Source organism: Aulonocara stuartgranti (genome assembly GCF_965226115.1).
Source record: "Aulonocara stuartgranti genome assembly, chromosome: 15".
Taxonomy (NCBI): Eukaryota; Metazoa; Chordata; class Actinopteri; order Cichliformes; family Cichlidae; genus Aulonocara; species Aulonocara stuartgranti.
Genome location: NC_138951.1, coordinates 17,775,577 through 17,794,368, shown reverse-complemented (window position 1 = coordinate 17,794,368; position 18,792 = coordinate 17,775,577). Strand labels below are relative to the sequence as shown.

At 40.7% G+C, this 18,792-nt stretch overlaps 1 protein-coding gene across 3 annotated transcripts in view; it reads right to left on the bottom strand.

The window, feature by feature from the left end:
- jag2b (jagged canonical Notch ligand 2b) overlaps positions 1 to 10,155 on the bottom strand; it is a 43,022-nt gene extending 32,867 nt beyond the window's left edge. For 2 of the 3 annotated variants that reach the window (XM_082504915.1, XM_082504916.1), the window contains exons 1-2: positions 9,686 to 10,155; positions 8,729 to 9,049 (exon numbers count right to left, since the gene is read on the bottom strand). In XM_082504915.1, the coding sequence (XP_082361041.1) occupies positions 8,729 to 9,049; positions 9,686 to 9,754 (390 nt within the window). In that variant the 5' untranslated portion in view covers positions 9,755 to 10,155. Of the gene's footprint in view, positions 1 to 8,728; positions 9,050 to 9,367; positions 9,470 to 9,685 lie in introns of those variants that run through there. The other variant, XM_082504917.1, reaches the window with a different exon arrangement.
- Between the last annotated feature and the right edge of the window lie 8,637 nt (positions 10,156 to 18,792).

Sequence of the window (18,792 nt, the reverse complement as noted above, 5' to 3'; positions counted from 1 at the left end):
TTTAAAAGGTTTCCACCAGAAAAAAAAAAATACATACAGCAGTGCTTGTGAGTCCTTTCAGGTGTAACTTTGAGCCTACATCTGTAGATCAAGTATGACACCTTAATCAAGGTGTCACCCCCCCTCCCCCTTTTACTTCATTTAGACCAATTGCACTTCTTCCTCTGTTAATATGAACACTGGCTACCAAATGGACTGATGATATACCAGACAGTGCTTTTGCTGCAGTGTTTTAAATGTGAAACATACCAAATATATCATTGATCTTTAGCAGAAAAAAAAAACAAAAAAAAAAAACAAACATCACACACACACACACACACACACACAAGGGTGGAGCAGGTGCACTGTGCATTTACAGTAAATCTGAAAACACCAGTTTCATTTTGAGCAGAGACTCTGCAGATGTAAACAGTGGAGTTTTCTTCATCTGTCCCATGAGCTCAGATCCACAAGAGAGTACTCAGACCACCGTCTTAAACGCGTTCATGAATACACCCTCTCTCACCTGTGAGATCACAACAAAGGAGCACATGCAGTCCCCTTCTAGACAGGATTAAAAAAAATAAAAAATAAAAAATAAAGCAAAAATCCTTCAGTTACCAACCTTACATACACTGATAAAAACAAAAAAACATTTAGATAGTAAACTTCGATACATTATGGATGTAGTCGAGCTAAGGAAGGCATTAACTACACAGCAGATGTTATAAAATTACAGTAGGTACACTGTAGAACAGATTCACTGTGCTAAATCTCGCCGTTTTATTCATTTATCATGTTCCCTCTTCTACTTACATCAATGAAATCTGAACTGAAACCTTTACCACTGAAAATGACAAGAGTCTGCATGTTGGACCACGCAGATGCAATTTGAAATTTTGTGCGTCAATTTGCCTCTGGTTATGTTTGCACAAGGTGTTCTCATGACTCTATAGGAAATGGCTCAATGGCAACTTAAAGCCCATTTGCATTCGCAGTGCAGTGGTTTGGTTAAAATATGGTTTACGCCAAAGAAAAATAATGAGCTTATTTTCATACAGTGTGGAAACAGGATGTGTCACATCTTCTTAAAATACCCATCTGCAACATTTTTACCAGTGTTGATGAAAATAGCTGTGATTCTAGAGATTTTGTTCCTTTTAAAAACAAACTTGGCGTTTACGGTTTATTTTTAGTCTACTTACTTTTAAAGATCAATATCCAGAGCCAATTAATTAGTTAATTGTGATGACCGTTTTTACAATAAAACAGAAGCATTACTTTCAGTCACCAAGACTTAGCGATAACGCTATGTTTATGTTATAAACAAAAGTGGCTGTCTGACATTAATAACTGTCGAGTTCCTCTGAAGTCATAAGAAACTTTATATATACGAACATGATATTTACGAGCTCATTAGGAGAGGTTTGATTCCCATTTGAGACACACGAGTCAAAGAGCGTGAAACTGCAATAAATGTCCAAAGATTGAATCTGTAATTGCACTTAACTGTAAAAGATGAGAACTGTAAAGACTGAAATGATCCAGTTATTAGTGAGCCTTTCATGGTAAGATGTCAGTTCATCACAGTTCACTGAAGCCCCCCCCCTCACTCAGTAGCACAGAGCATTTGGACTGTTGTTTACGTCAGTCCGCTAAGTCAGAACCCAAAGTGTGGAGCTACTGCCTGATAAATTTAATCTGTTTACATCTTTGTTTAATAATTTACAGGTTTTTTTACTTAATAAAATTGGAAGAATATGGTCAATCATTTCAGGAACAAAAAAAAAAAAAAAAAAAAATCTCATTCTGCAGTAAAGCCTAGAGGAACATGCAAAGATAAAAGTAATAAAACTGTAGGCTACCACATCTTAATCACCACTTCTTAAAAAAACAGAAAGGCTCTCTTACGTCCCATTATGTCACTTTGGGAGTTCAGTGCGAGTGGCTAATTGTATAATCGATACAGAACAACGATGAATCACAGGTGAGACTCGTGTGAGTAGCTTTCCACAGACCAGCCCTGGGACCAGAGGAGGATGGATGGGGGAGGGAGCCACACAGAGGAAAGATAATTGTTTACTAGAGGCCTATGCAGCCGTCTCCTAGCAACAGCTCTGACACGCTCCGTATCAGGTGTGGTTAACCATGGCAGCCTGCTTTAGCCTCTCTCTCTCTGTGTGTGTGTGCATGCGCGTCGAAAAAAAAAAATATATATAGCTGCCCCTCAGCCAGAGAGGGGAGGAAGGAGGAAAGACCTACATTACATGAGCCAAAGTGCATCACCAAAGCACTGAAATGCTCTGCTTCATTCTCATATTCAGATGCATCAATAAGAATCCTTGTCTGAGAAATGCGATGATACTCAAGAACATTTTCCGCTGCTCAAGCTCAAATTTGCTGACGTTTATAAGACAAAGAGTTCTATGTTAGAAGGTTTTGTCTGCTACGGAGTTTTACTCTGATAACGGGTCAGGAGCAAATAGATCACATGTTATAGGTGATATGTGGTGTTGGATATGCATATATATTGCTAGATGCAGTATCCAACCACTTCACTTCCTTTTTCCATTCATCTTGCAAGTACTTCACACCTGTCAAATGTGTGCACAGCATACTTTAACACAATTACTACCTAGTATCCCAGAATGTGCATCTTTATCCTAGGATGTATAATTCATAACTTGATACAAGCACAATGACTGAGTTGGGGACTGTGTCCTTGACCATCTTCTAGGAGTCAGTCGAGGTTTTTGTACTTTTATTCTCAACAGAAGCATGAAACAGGAATTCCAATAATTTATGTTTGCTCCAGAAAAGAGTTATGTAAAATAAAATTTAGCAGGTACGGCTAAGTTGAGATGTCATTTAATTGTGAATCAAATCTGCTCACAGTTGAAATAATCAGCCGCATGAGACCAACTACACATTAAGGGAGTGCGTGAGCGGAAGAACAAATAAACCAACCTGTAGCACACTCACTATCCCTTTACCATAGATGGGTCAGAGTGTTTAAAAACTCTTTATTCTAGGAAACAAACTATTTTAAGAAATATGTAGTTTAAGCATTTTAATGACACTGATGCCTGGTGTAGATCCCAGTAGAGTTTAAACTACCTCCCTACATCCATTAACTAGCAGAGTGAGGATGGAGGCTTGATACATGTCAAAGCCTGGAGCGGATAGAGTTACAGGCAGGATCACATCAAACGGACGTCCGGCTGATGTCACTTGAGGGCAGGGAGGATGAGAGAAAGATAGGAAAAGAAATTCCACCGGCAATTTCATTAGTGTTCAAATGGAAGTAAGACGTGGCTCTCTCTTTCACTTGCTCTCCAGAAGTACGCACGCAGCATGAGCCAACAAAAAGGAAACTCAATAAGAGTGGCCAAACAAGGCACTAACTTGGTCAGCTCATCTGCGAGCTGGAGCATGTGAATCTACATTGCATAAGGTCCATGGGCTTTATTAAACATGAACGCTGTTTTTATTTTAATGAGCAAATAGGCTTATTTTTAATCTTTCTAAGGCCAAGATTAAGAAAATCAGTGATTAACCTAGTCTGGCCTAAATAATGGAAACGCAGGGAAATGACTAGCCTAACCCTGATTTAACCATCATTGAGTCTGTTCCTTTTCCCCCCCCTTTGGCCCAGTCTGCTCATAATCAACTGGGACCCAAGTCAAGAACCTCCAATCAGAGCCGCTCCATCACCATAATGTTCAGTAAGTTACAGACAAGATGGGTGATAGTAGCCAAACACAAAGCAATGTCTAACAAAGGTTTGGTAGATTTCGTTTCCAGTTTGGACAAATGAAACCAATTCGGTGCATTCTGAATTCTATGTGGAAACCCCTGCATTCTATTTGAAGGCCACCAGATGGCGATGGCTGCGATTATAAAAAATAAAAATAAATAAATAAATAACAAGACTGATATAGATTTCTATGGGAAACAGATTTTTATCCATCAATCCTTTTTCTGAAGCTGGCTTGCAGAGGCAGCAGCCTAAGCAGAGAAGCTCAGACCTCCCCGTTCCTCGTCCTCCAGCCTATTCAAGTGAACATGGAAGTGGTGCTCCCAGGCCAGCCAAAAGATGCAAGTGTGTCCTGGGTCTACCCCGAGGCCTTATTCTGGTAGGACATGCTTAGAACACCTCATGCAGGAGGCGCTCATCCTGGTCAAACGCCTGAACCACCTCAGCTGGGTCATTTTGATGTGGAGTAGCAGCAGCTCTACGCAGAGTCCCTCCGAAGGTTATTATATTTTATTGACAGGACACAGACTGAAATGCTAGGATGGCTCCTGCGTTGCCTACTAACATTACGAGATTGAACGTTAGCATTGGGAACACAGTTGATTTTTCAGCTGCAATGCCAACTATCTCAAACAAAATAGCAATATTTCCTAAGAAAAATAATATTTTAAGAAGATGTTGCATTGAAACTCATTCCCCCTCGAATTCTTTGGACAGATCTTGTCTATGGATAGTTCCTTCACTAAATTTAAAGGATTTCCTCCCTTTGTCTACAAAGCGGGACAGTATCACTTGGATATTGGTTTGACTGCCTTTCCTATCCGCAAGTTAGGGTGGACACATCGCAGAAGTTGTACTAGTCGCAATCTTCCATGTGCTGTTTTTTTGCGTGCTTATGGACATCTTTCTTCTTCAGCATGTAAGGACAGACTGGAACACTTGTAGACATATGCTGCCCCCTTCAGTTCCAGAAGAACTGTAGTGGCAGATATGCTGCACGCGGTACCCACGGTAATAAAGAAAAACACGAGTACCATCGTGTTGTCAGAATATCTGAATCAAAAGTTCTAAGTATTGGTTCTGGTGACATCCTAATTACAATATGAATGTCGGTCTAACAAAAAGATTTAAAGCCACGAGAGTATAAGCAGTAAATTTAGGACTGAAGAAAGAGAGAGAGAAGAAAAAAGTGGAGGCTGAGCTCAGAGGTGGCATCACTAATCAGTCTTTTTACTGGCATGCTGTCAAGAGAACAACAAGACAGAGAATCACTGGGAGAATTCCAAAGAATGGATAAAAATCAGCCATTAGCAGCTGAATCATACTGGTGTGATGATAGAAGAACAGAAGAAACTATGATGCATAGAGCCACTATTTCTGTGGAGACAATCGTCTCCAGGAATACATGATAACCTTTTTTTGTTACAGCCTGAGTGCTCTACACAAGACTGAGATTAAATGTTCACTTTCAGATTTAGCTTAGGTGAACGGTTTAATTGAAACTTAGTGTCTTTAGCAGCAACATAACCATCGATCTAAATTACGCAGACTTGCATAGCCAAGATCCTAGGATTCAAATTTCCGCTATCATAAGAAAGTGTGAGACTAATTAAGTGTATGTTTAAGTATGAACAAGAACATTTATTATCATCAAAAAAGGCAACCTAAGCAGAATTTTTTCTGTTGACATCAACATCTGATAAGGATCAAAATTGAGAGCAGGAATAAAATCATTCATTCTGCTCAAGCCTGATTCAAGATGACAGAAGAGTCCAGGCCTCGCTGGTTTTCATGTGGCTCGAAATGGGCAGTTGACCAGATGACACAGCCAATAGTACACTGCATCTTTGTTTCTTCAGTGAGGAAAGAAACAAGGCCACAGCCAGTGACCCCGAAGACTTGTTGTGACATCTGGCACTGGAATACTGCGACGTTATCAGCCGGGCACTTAACAGAAGTACGACACACCAGAACAGCCCTCTTCACCTCTGCCTCAAGTTGTTGAGATCCTCAGTGGATCATATTTTATGAGATATGAACCATGTAGTTAGTCCATATGAAGTTTGAGTTGGACTCGAAGGAATACTCAACTCAGATGAATTATAACTTGATGGTGAATATATATGGCTAGACATTGACTTTGTCTTTTAGCCTTTTATCAAGTCATTTTGGACACAGCAGACTGCCTCAATTTGAGGAAAGATTTCAGGCATTTTAAGTCATTAATAAATATGGTGCTCCATCCTTTTCAAAGGATCAAAAGGCAATTAACATAGCCTTTGGGCTATTTGCACAAAAGCTGTTGATTATCCCGGAATCCTTTCCATGGTACAGAAAAATCCCTTTGTCGGATCAATTCATATGAAGAACACCTCCAGGTACCCAAGTGGGCAATTAAGGTTCCCAAGGGGCCACATGAGAAAACGGGCCCTTATTGTTAAGCTCACAGTGAGCAGAGACTTCAACAATAAGCTGAACTCACTGCTCACTGTTAATTTTATCTCGTCAGAAGCTTATTGGTGCAGTCCTCCACAACAGGCCCATTTTCTCAGGTTAACATGGGAAAATTAATTGCCCACTCCTGCTCCAGGTGGTAGATGTATTATCATTCAGTTCCACTAGCATGAGGTGCAGACCAGTAATTGGCGCCAGGAACAGAATAAAATGTCTACTAGACACGCCGAGAATCGACTAAAACGGCTCATGATCCAAGGAATACAACATCACCTCTACAACACTGGGCAGGGAGTCTAACATATGGCCATTCGTAGCTTCCAACCAGCTGTCACTGGCTTGCTGATGTTTAAGCAATGTGACAGAAGACAGGTAAAGACCGATGAATTCAAGTGTAGAGCACAACGTTTTGCTCAGATTCAGTGAAAAGTTAAAAAAAAATTATTTTTTTTGAAAATGAATATTTTAATTTATGATTATGTTCATTTGCCCAATCACATTACAGCTCCTAATGGCTTTAATTCCTTAACAGTTAATAGGATTTCTCCCAGCCTCTTGAATTAAAGCTAAACATCTCCACTTAAACTGAATATTTATTGCACAAATAATCACTGTGGTGGCATACACTCAAAATTATGCCTTTGTATCCAAATGCTTCTAGACATTATTTCCTCTGAAACTAAAAAGTAAGTAAATGCAGCTGTTATTTCACTATTGGTCAACCACTTGTACTTAAGTTCACTTCGTTTATCATAATAAAACCTGAAGCACTCAATTAGTTAGGAAACTGCTGCTGATTTTGTCATCCATCCTCAACTGCAGTTCAAAAGACAGCACACACATCCTGGTCTAAACAGCAGCCAATAATGTGCAGTACAGTTCCTTTGACACAAAACATCCCCCTAAAGACGTTTTAACGTCTACCCCAACTGTGTCAGACGTCTGCGTTCGCATATTGAGTTTCACTGGCTACTTTATAGTAAAGAACACCTTTAGGTGTTCGAGGCTGTGTGAAAACAGTGCTTGACATTAGAGTGTCCAAAGGAAAGCACTCATTATCATAAAAACCTCAAACAGTAAAATTGCTCCTTTATCAGCTATCAGTTATCTGGAGGGAAATGAGGTTAACTGGCCTGGAAGGACCACAAGCAGCCACCTAGCAAGCACAGCATGAGAGGAGGCTCCTGGGTGCTGAAGAGGGGCGGAGAGTTGTCAAAACCAGCCAGAAGTGCACATCGAGCTACTACCCAAAGGCATCATTCACTCCAACTTGACGCATATTTCAAACTTTGAGCATAATGTAACACATTCATTATTGTATTACAGAATTCATCCAACCAGCACCTACAACCAGGCTGCATCCCCTCAATCTCCTACACCTGTAAAACTTGGCTGTTGAATGTTGCTATGTGTGAAAGTAGGAGTTTTCACTCCCACACACCAACAATCACCCCACAAAACTGCGAGTAGCAAACAATAAGGTTCAACCTTTAAGTTAACGAGCTAAGGCTCAATAAATTGATTTGACTTTAAAATCAGCAATTTGCTGATGCAAAAAGCATTGCCGTAACCATTTCTCCATAAAAGCAGAAGCACTCCCCATCCGCCACCATCTACATATCAAAGCATTTCAGAGTAATCACCCCATCACGGCCTTGACAGGTGCAAGCTGGTGGCCTGGAACAAAGCCAATCCTCATATATCAGGGCAACTTTAAAAGATGACCCAGTTGACACTGCGAAACACTGTAACTGCAATCGGATCCTTGTGAAGCATGTAATCATTTAGCCCCGATGTGTGTCAGTTCTCATAAGGACAGGATGCTGCTAAGCACCCCCTTTAATGAGGTCTAGCTTCTCTGTAATAAGACAGAGGAGGTGGGAGATGCTACAAAATCATTTTGGATCACTGCTTTAAATCTATTCCAACTGCGACTCCTTTACAGGTTCTTGTCTCCAGTCTTAACAGCATAAAGGAGAATCGCTTTAATTTGAGCCGCAACAAGCAATTGTTGATATAGCTGCTCAAAAGTTAAAGGTAATCTGCAATCGTTTTCATAATGGGTCAGAAATTTTACTCACTTTCAAATAGAAAAAAAAACAAAAAACAAAGCAAACCAACTTGGGGGGTTTCAGCTTCTGATGTGTTGCTCAGACCTTTGAGAAATAAGCTCCAGATGAAATAATCAACAAAATAACGGACTGTCAACTAAATTTGGAAGCAACTGTTAGCTGTAGTTTTTTTTAATTTTTTTTTATTTTTTTAATCTTGTGGATCTTATTTTGAAAATATGAACTTTTCTCCAGGTAGGTGCTGCTGGGGAAAACCTCATTATGCAGAATACCAGAGCGTTTTCTACCCACGAGTTTCTGCAGGTGTGTGCTTGCGCGCGCGTGTGTGTGTGCCCGCGGGTACATGTAACAAGGAGGGGGAAAAAACCCAAACCCGCCCTACATTTTAAACCGGGTTCAAAATGATGCACTGTCTGAAGAAAGGGTAAAGAAAGGCTTAACTGGAGCAAGAGAAATCACTCACCGGCCAAGCAAACTGGAAGGGGATCACAATCCTGCCAGCATCGTCGACTTTATTCGGGTTATTGTTGGCGCCCTTAAGAGAAAACGTATTTCCACCGACAACTTGCGTAGATTCAGCTCCGAACGTGCAGGAGCCAGTGGTGGCCACCTCCATCTGATATTCCTTCAGGCACACTTTGAAGTAAGTGTCGCACTCGTCTTGAGTGCAGCTCAGGTCCTGGGAGCTCCGGGGACCGTCGCAGCACTCCCCGTCCGCCAACTCGCCGTTTACATTCTCCACGGAGATCAGCTGCAGCTCGAAATAGCCGGTTGACTGGGACACCTACAACCAACGTATATACATTTTTTTAATAGAGAGAACTACATATAGGCTCTTGTGGAGAAATTACAGCATAATTTATACATCTTAATCTGGTGCGTAAAAAATAGTATGGAAGTGGCCAAATCTGAGTCTTACTCTCCATTTAAAACGGTATAGAGGTTTTGGAGATTGGGTGGATGTGCCACAATATTTTTCTGCATCATGAATGGAGCACGTGAACAGCGTACAGTTTGCACGCTGGGATTTTAGACAATCAGGTTACTCTCAGACGGGAGCGAATTAACCGCTGCAGCAGCCAATTGATGCAATCCAACTTACAACTTGTTTGGTTCAGGCCTAATTCTCTCCCCTCAAGAAGATGAAGAAATTCAAATAAAGGAGTCAGCATTAAACCAAAATGGAGAGTAGCCTGTATCAATTCCTTACACTTGTCATGGTAACACGATCACATGCTCCACAACTGACGGCTACGTAATTCAATTATCGATTAATGTGACGCGAATATGCGTCGCCGGAGAGCCAACGCATCGCTCCACGCCCACCAACTTTTTAATTTGAATTTTAAACATTTTTTTTTTAAATTAGCAGAATTAAATACGAGTAATAAATAAATTATTTTTAAAAACACCCTCTTACCTCCGTCCATAACGTCAACAGCAGGCACACTATTGGGAAGCAATTCCTAATCCTGGTGAGATTCCACATGCCTCCGACTAATTAGAGTGATATGTGGGGAGGGGGGGACGATCTAAAAAAAAAAAAGAAGACAAACAGCCGCGGACCCGGCGACTAGTTCCTCCTCTCCATACATGCAAAGATGGAATATTGACACGCGTGTCGTCTCCAACGTGTACGTCCCGATTTCAGCGAGGCATTACATGCGTGTGTGTGAACAGGCGGCGGATTGCAGGCGCAGTGATGGTCCATGTACAGCAGCGTCCCTCCGTCAAATCTCTCCACACAGCAACTGAGATGTTTCGTTGCCACAGCCTGAGGAGAGGATGTCTGCTGTGATTGGCAGCTCCGCAAACCACTTACAAATTGGCCTGCGGGCAGTCTCTGAGCCAACCGGATTAAGGGGCGGACAATAGTATAATAACCCCCACTTCAATCCTCCTCCACCCAAAACTTGAATTGTACTGCCTTTCTATTGAGCTTCATTTAGACAAACCGCATTACAGCGTGCAAACAAAGCAGGGGTCGACTTTAATTAAACGCGGCCGCAAAGATATTATAATGAGCATGGCCATTAGCCTATGTCAAATTAGGAACTTATCGGCGCTGCTGTGCTTTTAATTACAGTCTTAATTAGGCCCAGAGACAAATTTGGATGGGTGTTTAAATGAAGTGACGCCCGATGGCAGAAGGCACATTAAAAAAATGATTTGCTCCTAAAGTTAAAAATAAAAAATAAAGCCCTACAAGTGTGCTAAATGTTTGGCGTTAATCTGCGGGGATTACTTGATTCGTTTACAGTACAGTTTCATTTTCTTTTCAAGTGGTTGCTTTTGATTTGATCTAATAATGCTTAAAATTGTTGCCACTAACACCGTTTTTGGAGTGATATGGAGAAATAAAGAGGTGCTAAAGTATTTAATCTAATCATCCACATTTCTGGATTATTAACTGCGATTAAAGGTTAAAAAAAAGAGGAAGGAAAAAAAAATACTCCATACAACGCAACACTTTTCAGTCCACGAATTGCAGTTTAGAGCGCCCTCTACTGTCTATGCAATACTCGTCAACTTTAAAAATATGAAATCATGTTCGAATTTTTCCAGTATTTTTTAGGTGTTGCGCGGATCTTAAGTTAAAAACACAAACCTACTGTTGGTGCAGCATTTCCCATCATACATTTTCTCTTGTTTCCTTTGCTTCTCTGTTCTCTGCTGCATCTCATTGCTATTTTATTTGACCACACAAATCCACAATAAAACCTCTCCCTTATTGACTTAATGAGCTTCCTTGTCCTCAGCTCATTCCGCTGCCTTTATACTCCACGAGGAGTGGAGGTGACCCCCTCTCGAAGAACGCAACGACAGCAGCAAGCGCGTTTGGTCATATAAAATGACTCCTCTTCTCTCAGATTGTACACAGAGAAATACATGCTCACAGAAACAGATGTTTGGGATACCTGCATCACCTGACAGCGCACTCAGGTGATCTGGTCCTCCCTGACAGATGGTCAGTCCTTACCAGTGTTTTTCCATGCTTTTTAAGCCCATTATAAGCACAGCAATACTCATTTCTCAAAGCATGTTCAAGCTCTTTTGATATTTCTTTCTTCCTGCATTGAAGAAGTGAATTAAGGTCACTTCTAATAGGCAAGCTGCAACTAGCGGCTGCTCACTCCGAAACCTAAAGCACCTGCTGTGAAAAAGGCTGCTGTGAAAAGGCTCCCACTTTAACCATTCCAGTTATTCACCCACAACTAAGAATGAATTCTCCTTTAATCTAATTTACACTTTTACAACTTCCTCATCTTCGACCCGATTGAGCCAGAGTGTCCACAAATTGTATTTCTTCAGTACTATGAGCCACACCTTAGCATGAGCGTGATTTGTAGGTTAAAGCTCCCGATATCCAGTAGTTTAGCAGCCCTTTATTTGTTATTTTGCTAAATACTATAATCATGTAAGGTTTTAAGTAAGATGTGCACTCATATTAACAGGACTGGATGTTTTTGACTGCAACATTAACTGCATGGGTCATAGATGGGAGGTATTTAAAGAAAACTAACACTCAGTTTCAAGCCTAACATTGCTCCGTTAAACAAGTACCCAGATAAACTGGCCAAAAACTATGACAACAATTCTACAGGCTCAGGTAGACATTTACCACGCTACCAGGATAAACTGCCACTCAAAATGTACGTGACAGCAGCCTTCAGCCTCCTTTCATGTCACTGTCTCCTCCTCATCAGGCGCCTGCCAACCTGTCAGATAGGCCTTGAAGGAGGCTGCCGATATCCTAAGCCACCGCAGTCGCTTTGACTGGAACATTTCACACGCTGTCACAAGTACATGTTAGTGCCTTAAGTTGGATAAGTAAATAGTCTTGGGTGGCAAAGGAACAATGTGTAAGAGTGTGCATGTTCCATGCTGGGAGATAATGGTTCAGCTTGTGGTCAGCCCAAAAAAACGTGATGCAGGCTCAAAATACAGTATTTAAATTTTTGGTTGCTTAAAAATTCTTGTGCGCTACCCTAAACCTACTGACCCAATGTCTGCACTGTTTAAAAGGAATCATGAGAGTGGTATTTGTGGCTTTGGGATATTTTGCCAATGTTGCAAACACAAATGTTCCCCTCTGGGATCCATAAATTTTCAAACTACAGCCAATAATTTTCTTTTTTACTGAATACTGGAGCTAACGACCTGCCCGGGATGCACCGTGCTCTCATTGTCTGACAGCTGGCATAGGTTCAAGTCAGCCCCATGACCCTAGGTAAGCAGAGGAAGATGGATGGATGAAAGGACTGTTGCTACTGGTCTTATTGGTTTTTGGTGTTGCTAAACTAAGGCAGTGACCAGCATGTTTGCATTGCTATTAGGATGCTGGTGTTAATGTTTAGCAGAGAGCCCTAGAGTAAAGCCTAAGAGATAGATGTGGCTTTAGATTTACCTGTTAAAGTCCTCTATATATGAAGGTTATTCATAACCAATCTCTTGCATTAAAAGCATATATTAAAAATGCTTTTATTCCCATATTCAGCACTTCAATAGCCAGGCCTGTTTTCATGTCACAGTAGAAACGCATCTGTGAAAGCATTTAGACGTTTATGATTCACTAATATGAGTCTCTCCTTTAAATGTGTGACTAATGCAATTTGTTCAGCATATCTTTAAGCTCAAGGATTCTTAATACATTCGTTTTTTTTTTATAAAATTGATCAAAGGGGGGGAAAAAACCCGCATTCTGAATTGAATCCCAACAAGAGAAAATCAATCAATAGATTTAAGATTCATGGAGCCTCGCTTTATCACATCAGTCACGGATAACATCTATAATGTTATAAAAGACTAATATTAGCACCAAACTGATGAATTCTAACACCTACCGAGGACCTGAGGCGGTGTGTGTGCCTACCGTGTCTTCCTGTTTGCATACACCACATGCATGTGTTTGAGGCGCAGGGAGAGGAGTGTGTGTGCAGGAGGAGAAAGGATTATGAGTGGGAGCGCTGTGGGGGGTTTGCCAGCCTCCAGGGGGGAGGTGAAGTGGATTTCTTCTCTCATCCATTTTTCATGGCTTTTCTCCTTTCAGATCTCCAGTCTCTGTACATACGGCTGACGGGTCGATTCTCTTTTATCTTTAAGCATCTTTCGGCAACTCTGTGTGTGTGTGTGTGTGTGTGTGTGCGGTGGTGGTGTTTGGCGGGGGTGGTGGAGGTGGCTTGGGTCAAGGTTGAGGCGTGCTGTTTTTCATCAAGCTCTAATGGCTACGAAGATGATGATCATTTGCTGATGTCTTTGGATTTTTAATAGAGGTGGGTAGCTTCATTACCTTGGTCGGAGGAGAGTGAATTCCAAATACTTAGTGAGGTCTGTGATTTCTACAGTGCAGATGGCTGCATCTCAGAGGAATATTACAGAGGCCGGTCCACATGGACCATAAACACTACTATTTAATAGCAGTTTATTTCTCTTGTGGATTTATTCAAACTCATGTCTTTAAAAGGGACTTTGAATGATTAAAGACCTCCGTTTGCGACCTCTAGAGTTCAGCCTTCACTGACCAAACTTGTTTCGTGGCCACAACCTTTCCCCCTTGACCTACTTAACTGGCATCAATAACTGCAATATTCCTATTTAGAGAGGCAGTTTAGGTTCAGAACGTAACGATCACCTTGATGGCTTTGTCCTTTCTGGTTTTCAAGGTCTTTTGTTTTTTTATTGTTGTTTTATCTACTGTAGTTTTGATAGTTTCATTATTATCTGTGAAATAATTACTTCTTTTTGATCGAATCTATGCTTTATACCACTACATGCATGTCAGAAAAGGCTGAAGAATTGTAGCTGCTCCAAAGCAAACTAACCTGACCTGGTAAAAGACATTTCGCCAGCCATATAGTGTATATTTTTGTAGTCAGCATAAGTCAGGTTTCTCGATTTCAGTATCTCTGAAGTGGCCTTTAATGTGGCCACCTTCAGTTGCTGCTTGGCTATGAGTCATTCTGCCTTCAGTTTCATCTGCACTCATGACTTATTTCTCTTCCTATCGCTGTGGTACTACATAATCTTGTTTTCATCAGCCCAAAGACTTTTTTCCAGAACTGTGCTGGCTCTTCTGTCAAAATCTACTCTGGTCTTTTTGTTCTTCAGCGGAAACAGCGGTTTACACCTTGTAGTCAAAGCCTCTGCATTTCCATTCATGAAGGCGTCTCTTTAGACTACCTCCTCAAAGGTGTACTTCATTTAATTAGATGTTGTGAGACTGTTTTTCCTTAACCATGGATTCACTGCCATTCACTTTCAGGTCTAAGTGTTATAATCAGGGTACTAAAAGGTCTTTTAGGCCTTCTAGTGTTGCAGAGTTGGTCAGTGCATTTAGTCTTTTAAAGAAAGTACCAGGTTGTTGATTTTGCCACTCCAAAGGTTTTTGATGGCTACTTTATTTAGCTTTTCATCTTAATGATAACCTTCAGTGAAATTCAACACCTTGGATTAACTTTAGATATTAAGTCTGCTTCATTTGTCATGAAATAAGAGGAACAAGCCTCACCTGGCCATGAATGTACTTGTCAGCCAAATGTCCAATATGAGTCTGAGCATCTGAAAATGGAGGATTGTGTGTAAAAATGGCTGTAAGTTGATGTAAAAGCCCTTGAATTAACAATAACATATCGATTGCTTGTTTTAAAACCGATGGTTGTGCTCCAAGAACCATATGCTCCTTTCTTTCTACATATGCATAGTGCTTTGAACCAAATAGGCTTATTACGTGTCATATGAATGCAGGGGAAGTTTATCATACAGACCATACTGTATCAGTAAGATCAGTGTTATTCATTTTGCCCATCACTGGTTATAGTGTTGTAGCTGATCGGTGTGTGCAGTAGCACAAGCATAATTAATGGTTGAATTCAAGTGAGGGCATTATCTGAATTATCTGCACTTTTAAGAGGTCATTTTAAGAAGGTAGCATTTGTCAGTGGAGATAAAAGAACTCATTCGCTTACAGAAGTAATGTTATCATACCTTCCCACAGCACCTAAATGAAAATAAAGTGTTTTAGGTACAGTTTATCTGCTTATATCAGCTGAAAGAACATCTCACCCGTACTTTAAACTTTCAAGATAGGAACGGGGAAACTACCGTATCCGCTGTGCCAAAGCTAGCTGAGAAATCCAGCTTGTCCAGCACACTTGTGTTCAAAGAACATATTGCCAAATGCTTGTGAGTTCAGCCTTGAAAATAAACTATCTTGACATGTACAACGTTATCAGCACTCAGACTTACATAGTACCAGTATAAGTGATCACGTATAGTATGAGCTGTGTCACGACAACATAAAACTCAATAATGTTCTAAGAATACAAATAAATACGACCATCCTAGTTTGTGACCTAGAATTTCATTATCTATAAGAAAATCAGCAAATTGTAATTAAAAACTAAGCACACAGGTCTGATCAAGTTTAAACTGTACACTGGAATGAGCAAGAATGGTGATTGAAGTGACTCTGAAGGTGCCGTGGTTGATGGTGATTGACTGGGATTCCCCCCGCACATCCATCTCTAGGGTTTACAGAGAATAAGTAACTTTCAGCTGCTCTCAAGGGGTTGTCACAGGGTAGCGTATTTCATTTTGCAGATTTTTGTAGTTAATGATCCTCCTGATGTAATCTCTGAGGGAACTGTCTATCTTCTCAGCCTCTAAGTGGAGTCCTTTTACTTCTCAGACAAATATATAAACCACTACGCTATGGAGTTGTCTAAAAAAGCAAAAATAATCAATGAGTGGCAGTTCAACAGGTGACGTTAGAGGAGACTGACCAGGCTACTTTCAGCTGATAGGAAACTCAAATAACTACTCTTTTCATTCAGAGTATGCAGAAGAGCATCTCTGAACACACAACATGTTAAGCCTTGAAGCAGATCTACTACAGCAGCAAAAGACTAGACTGGATGCCAGCTAAAAACAGGAAACTAAAGCTACAGTTCAAATGGGCTCTCTAAACTTGCATAATGAGAAGTTGGAAAGACATTGCCTGGTCTGATGAGTCTCAGTTTCTGCTGCAACATTTGAATGGTAGGGTCTGAATTTGGCATGAACAGCATGAAAGGATGGATCCATCCCGTCTTATATCAATGGTACACGCTGGTGCTGGTGGTGAAATGGTGTGGGGGATAGTACAGCGTACCCATCCTCTCTTATCTGCTTCCAGCAGCATAACACATCTTTTCACAAAGCTCAGATCATCTCGAATTGGTGTCTTGAACATGACGATGAGTGCGCTGTACTCAAACGGCCTCTGCAGTTACCTAACCCAGTAGAGCCCCTTTGGGATGTGGTGGAACAGGAGATTTACATCGTGGATGTGCAGCTGACAAATAGAAACTGAAGAAACTGTGTGATGCTCACATGTCAGTGCAGACCTAAATCCCTGAGGATGTTTCCTTCTCAAGGAGAGGTTCAAGTAAGGTAGGTCGAAAGGAAAAAGTGGGCTGAACCTGGCATTAGCAAGGATGAGCTATTCATTTTAAAAAGGCTAGTAAATCTTTAATGAGTTGGGATTTATACGTCTACTTGAATGATATTTAATATCCCAAAAAGTCTGCCACCCTATCCTGAGGCTAACTTTAAACTATCCACCTTTACATGTTAACAATGTGTAACACCTACTGACCAAATATATCGTATGGCAAATGGAGGAAATTATGGCTCTTGACGGTTGTTGCTTTTTTTTTCTTGATGTTGCAGAGCTGAGATAAGCATTGCCAGGAGAAAGCGTCTGAAGACACTGCAGTAACCTTTCCTCAACAAGCAGAAGTGAGGACAACGCCAAGCATGTTTGCCAAAGGGAACTCTCCAGAGCCTGACTGACAAGTTAGCAGACAAAATAAGCTCTGCAACCTTGAGGCAGTTTTTTATAGTACACTTAAACCAACCGATATATTAATTTTAGCTCACTTCAACTTCACTTCAGTGAAAATAATTTCTTAATTTGCAACAGACAGTCCGGGACTAGAAAGCTTTGTGCAGCTATTTGAAATATGACTTTTTCCATATCGTGACTTAAGAAATCCAAACTTAGTATACATTTTTCATACATGGCTACCAGATTAAATCTTTGTGTAATTTCTGAAGCGTGAATCAGTAAGAGGTCAAAGAAGCTTTGTGCCTCAGTGACCTTAAGTTCCCAGTTTTTGTCCCGTAATTCCCCATGGCTGAGTAAGCCAGCAAGTGTGTGGAAAGGGTGCATTTCCGCTGCGATAAAGGCGCATTTTTAGCCACCGCTGAAACCCAGGCGTACCTCTACCTCTTTCACACCCTTATGTTCTGCTCCAGCGACAGTACCGCATGCATTTCTGTGCTCTCTTACAGAGAGCTCACATTTCCAAGCCCATGCTGGCTTGTTTGACATATTTACTGTTTAAAGAATTGGAAAAGTGACAGACATTTCCAAACTAACTGGAAAAGCGTAGTTGGACTACAGTAACACCGGACGAACAGGGAAACGGTCCACACCAGCTAAGATATGAGCACGCACACACTTTTGTGAATGGTTTACAAAGGAAACGCCTGTGTTCATGATGTTAACCAGTTGGTCAAGTTAATCTCATTGCATAATGTATGCCTCGATTTGCTTGGTCATGTTTGGCAACATGAACAAGCAACTTAACCTTGACACACTTCTTAGCTGCTTCCAAGAAACTTAATTTAATCTTTTAGTTATTAAAACATTTGGCAAGTCTAAAACAGATCGAAGATCCTTTTTATTTTGTGTTTTTTCAGCAATGAGTGAGATTTTGAAAAGAAAAAGCTGCAGGGGTTTAGTCCTTAATCCCTCTGAACCTAAATTATTGTCTCTTTTACTTCCCCTGTACTGTGAGATAAGATATGATGCTCAGATTATCTAAATACTGCTGGTTAAAAGGCTAAAGTGAAATATGGTATGTTGTTCAGATTCCTTATTGTCAGTGTTAACGTAGCAGATAACATTTTCCTATTTGTCTCCTTCCAGGTATGGAGGTACTAGAAGCAGAGGCTCGCTTTAACCCATCCTAGCTGGGAAATCCCAGAGCCTTGTAAATTTACCTCACTGATAAGGCCAGTACACGTGCACAAGAACTCAACAGACTGCAAAAAAGAGCAGTTAATCATTTATGGCCTGCTTGATATTATCTCTCTAAAGTTGAAACAGGTTATGGGTATTCACCTGGTCCCTATGGAAGTCTGTTTATCAATTTGGACCATGCAGTTTCTCTTCTGCTGTTCCTCAAAGCACAATGGCATGTTAATCCAGGGTTATGACCTAACTGTTTAGGAGCTAAGGGCAGAAGGGCAGGACATCTTGAAGTGATTTCATTTGTACCCGATATATCATAGACCCCTTGATCCAATCAGAAAATTCACTGATGTTTTCAGGGTAAATATAAAGAGCTTTCAGAATTTTAATAGGATGACAATGAGAACAGAAACAAACTCTTTTACATTTTTTAAAATTATTTAACAGGAGCAATATGAAACCTCCAGAAAATGTAGAGTACACATAATTCCAAAAAGTTGATTCTGTTC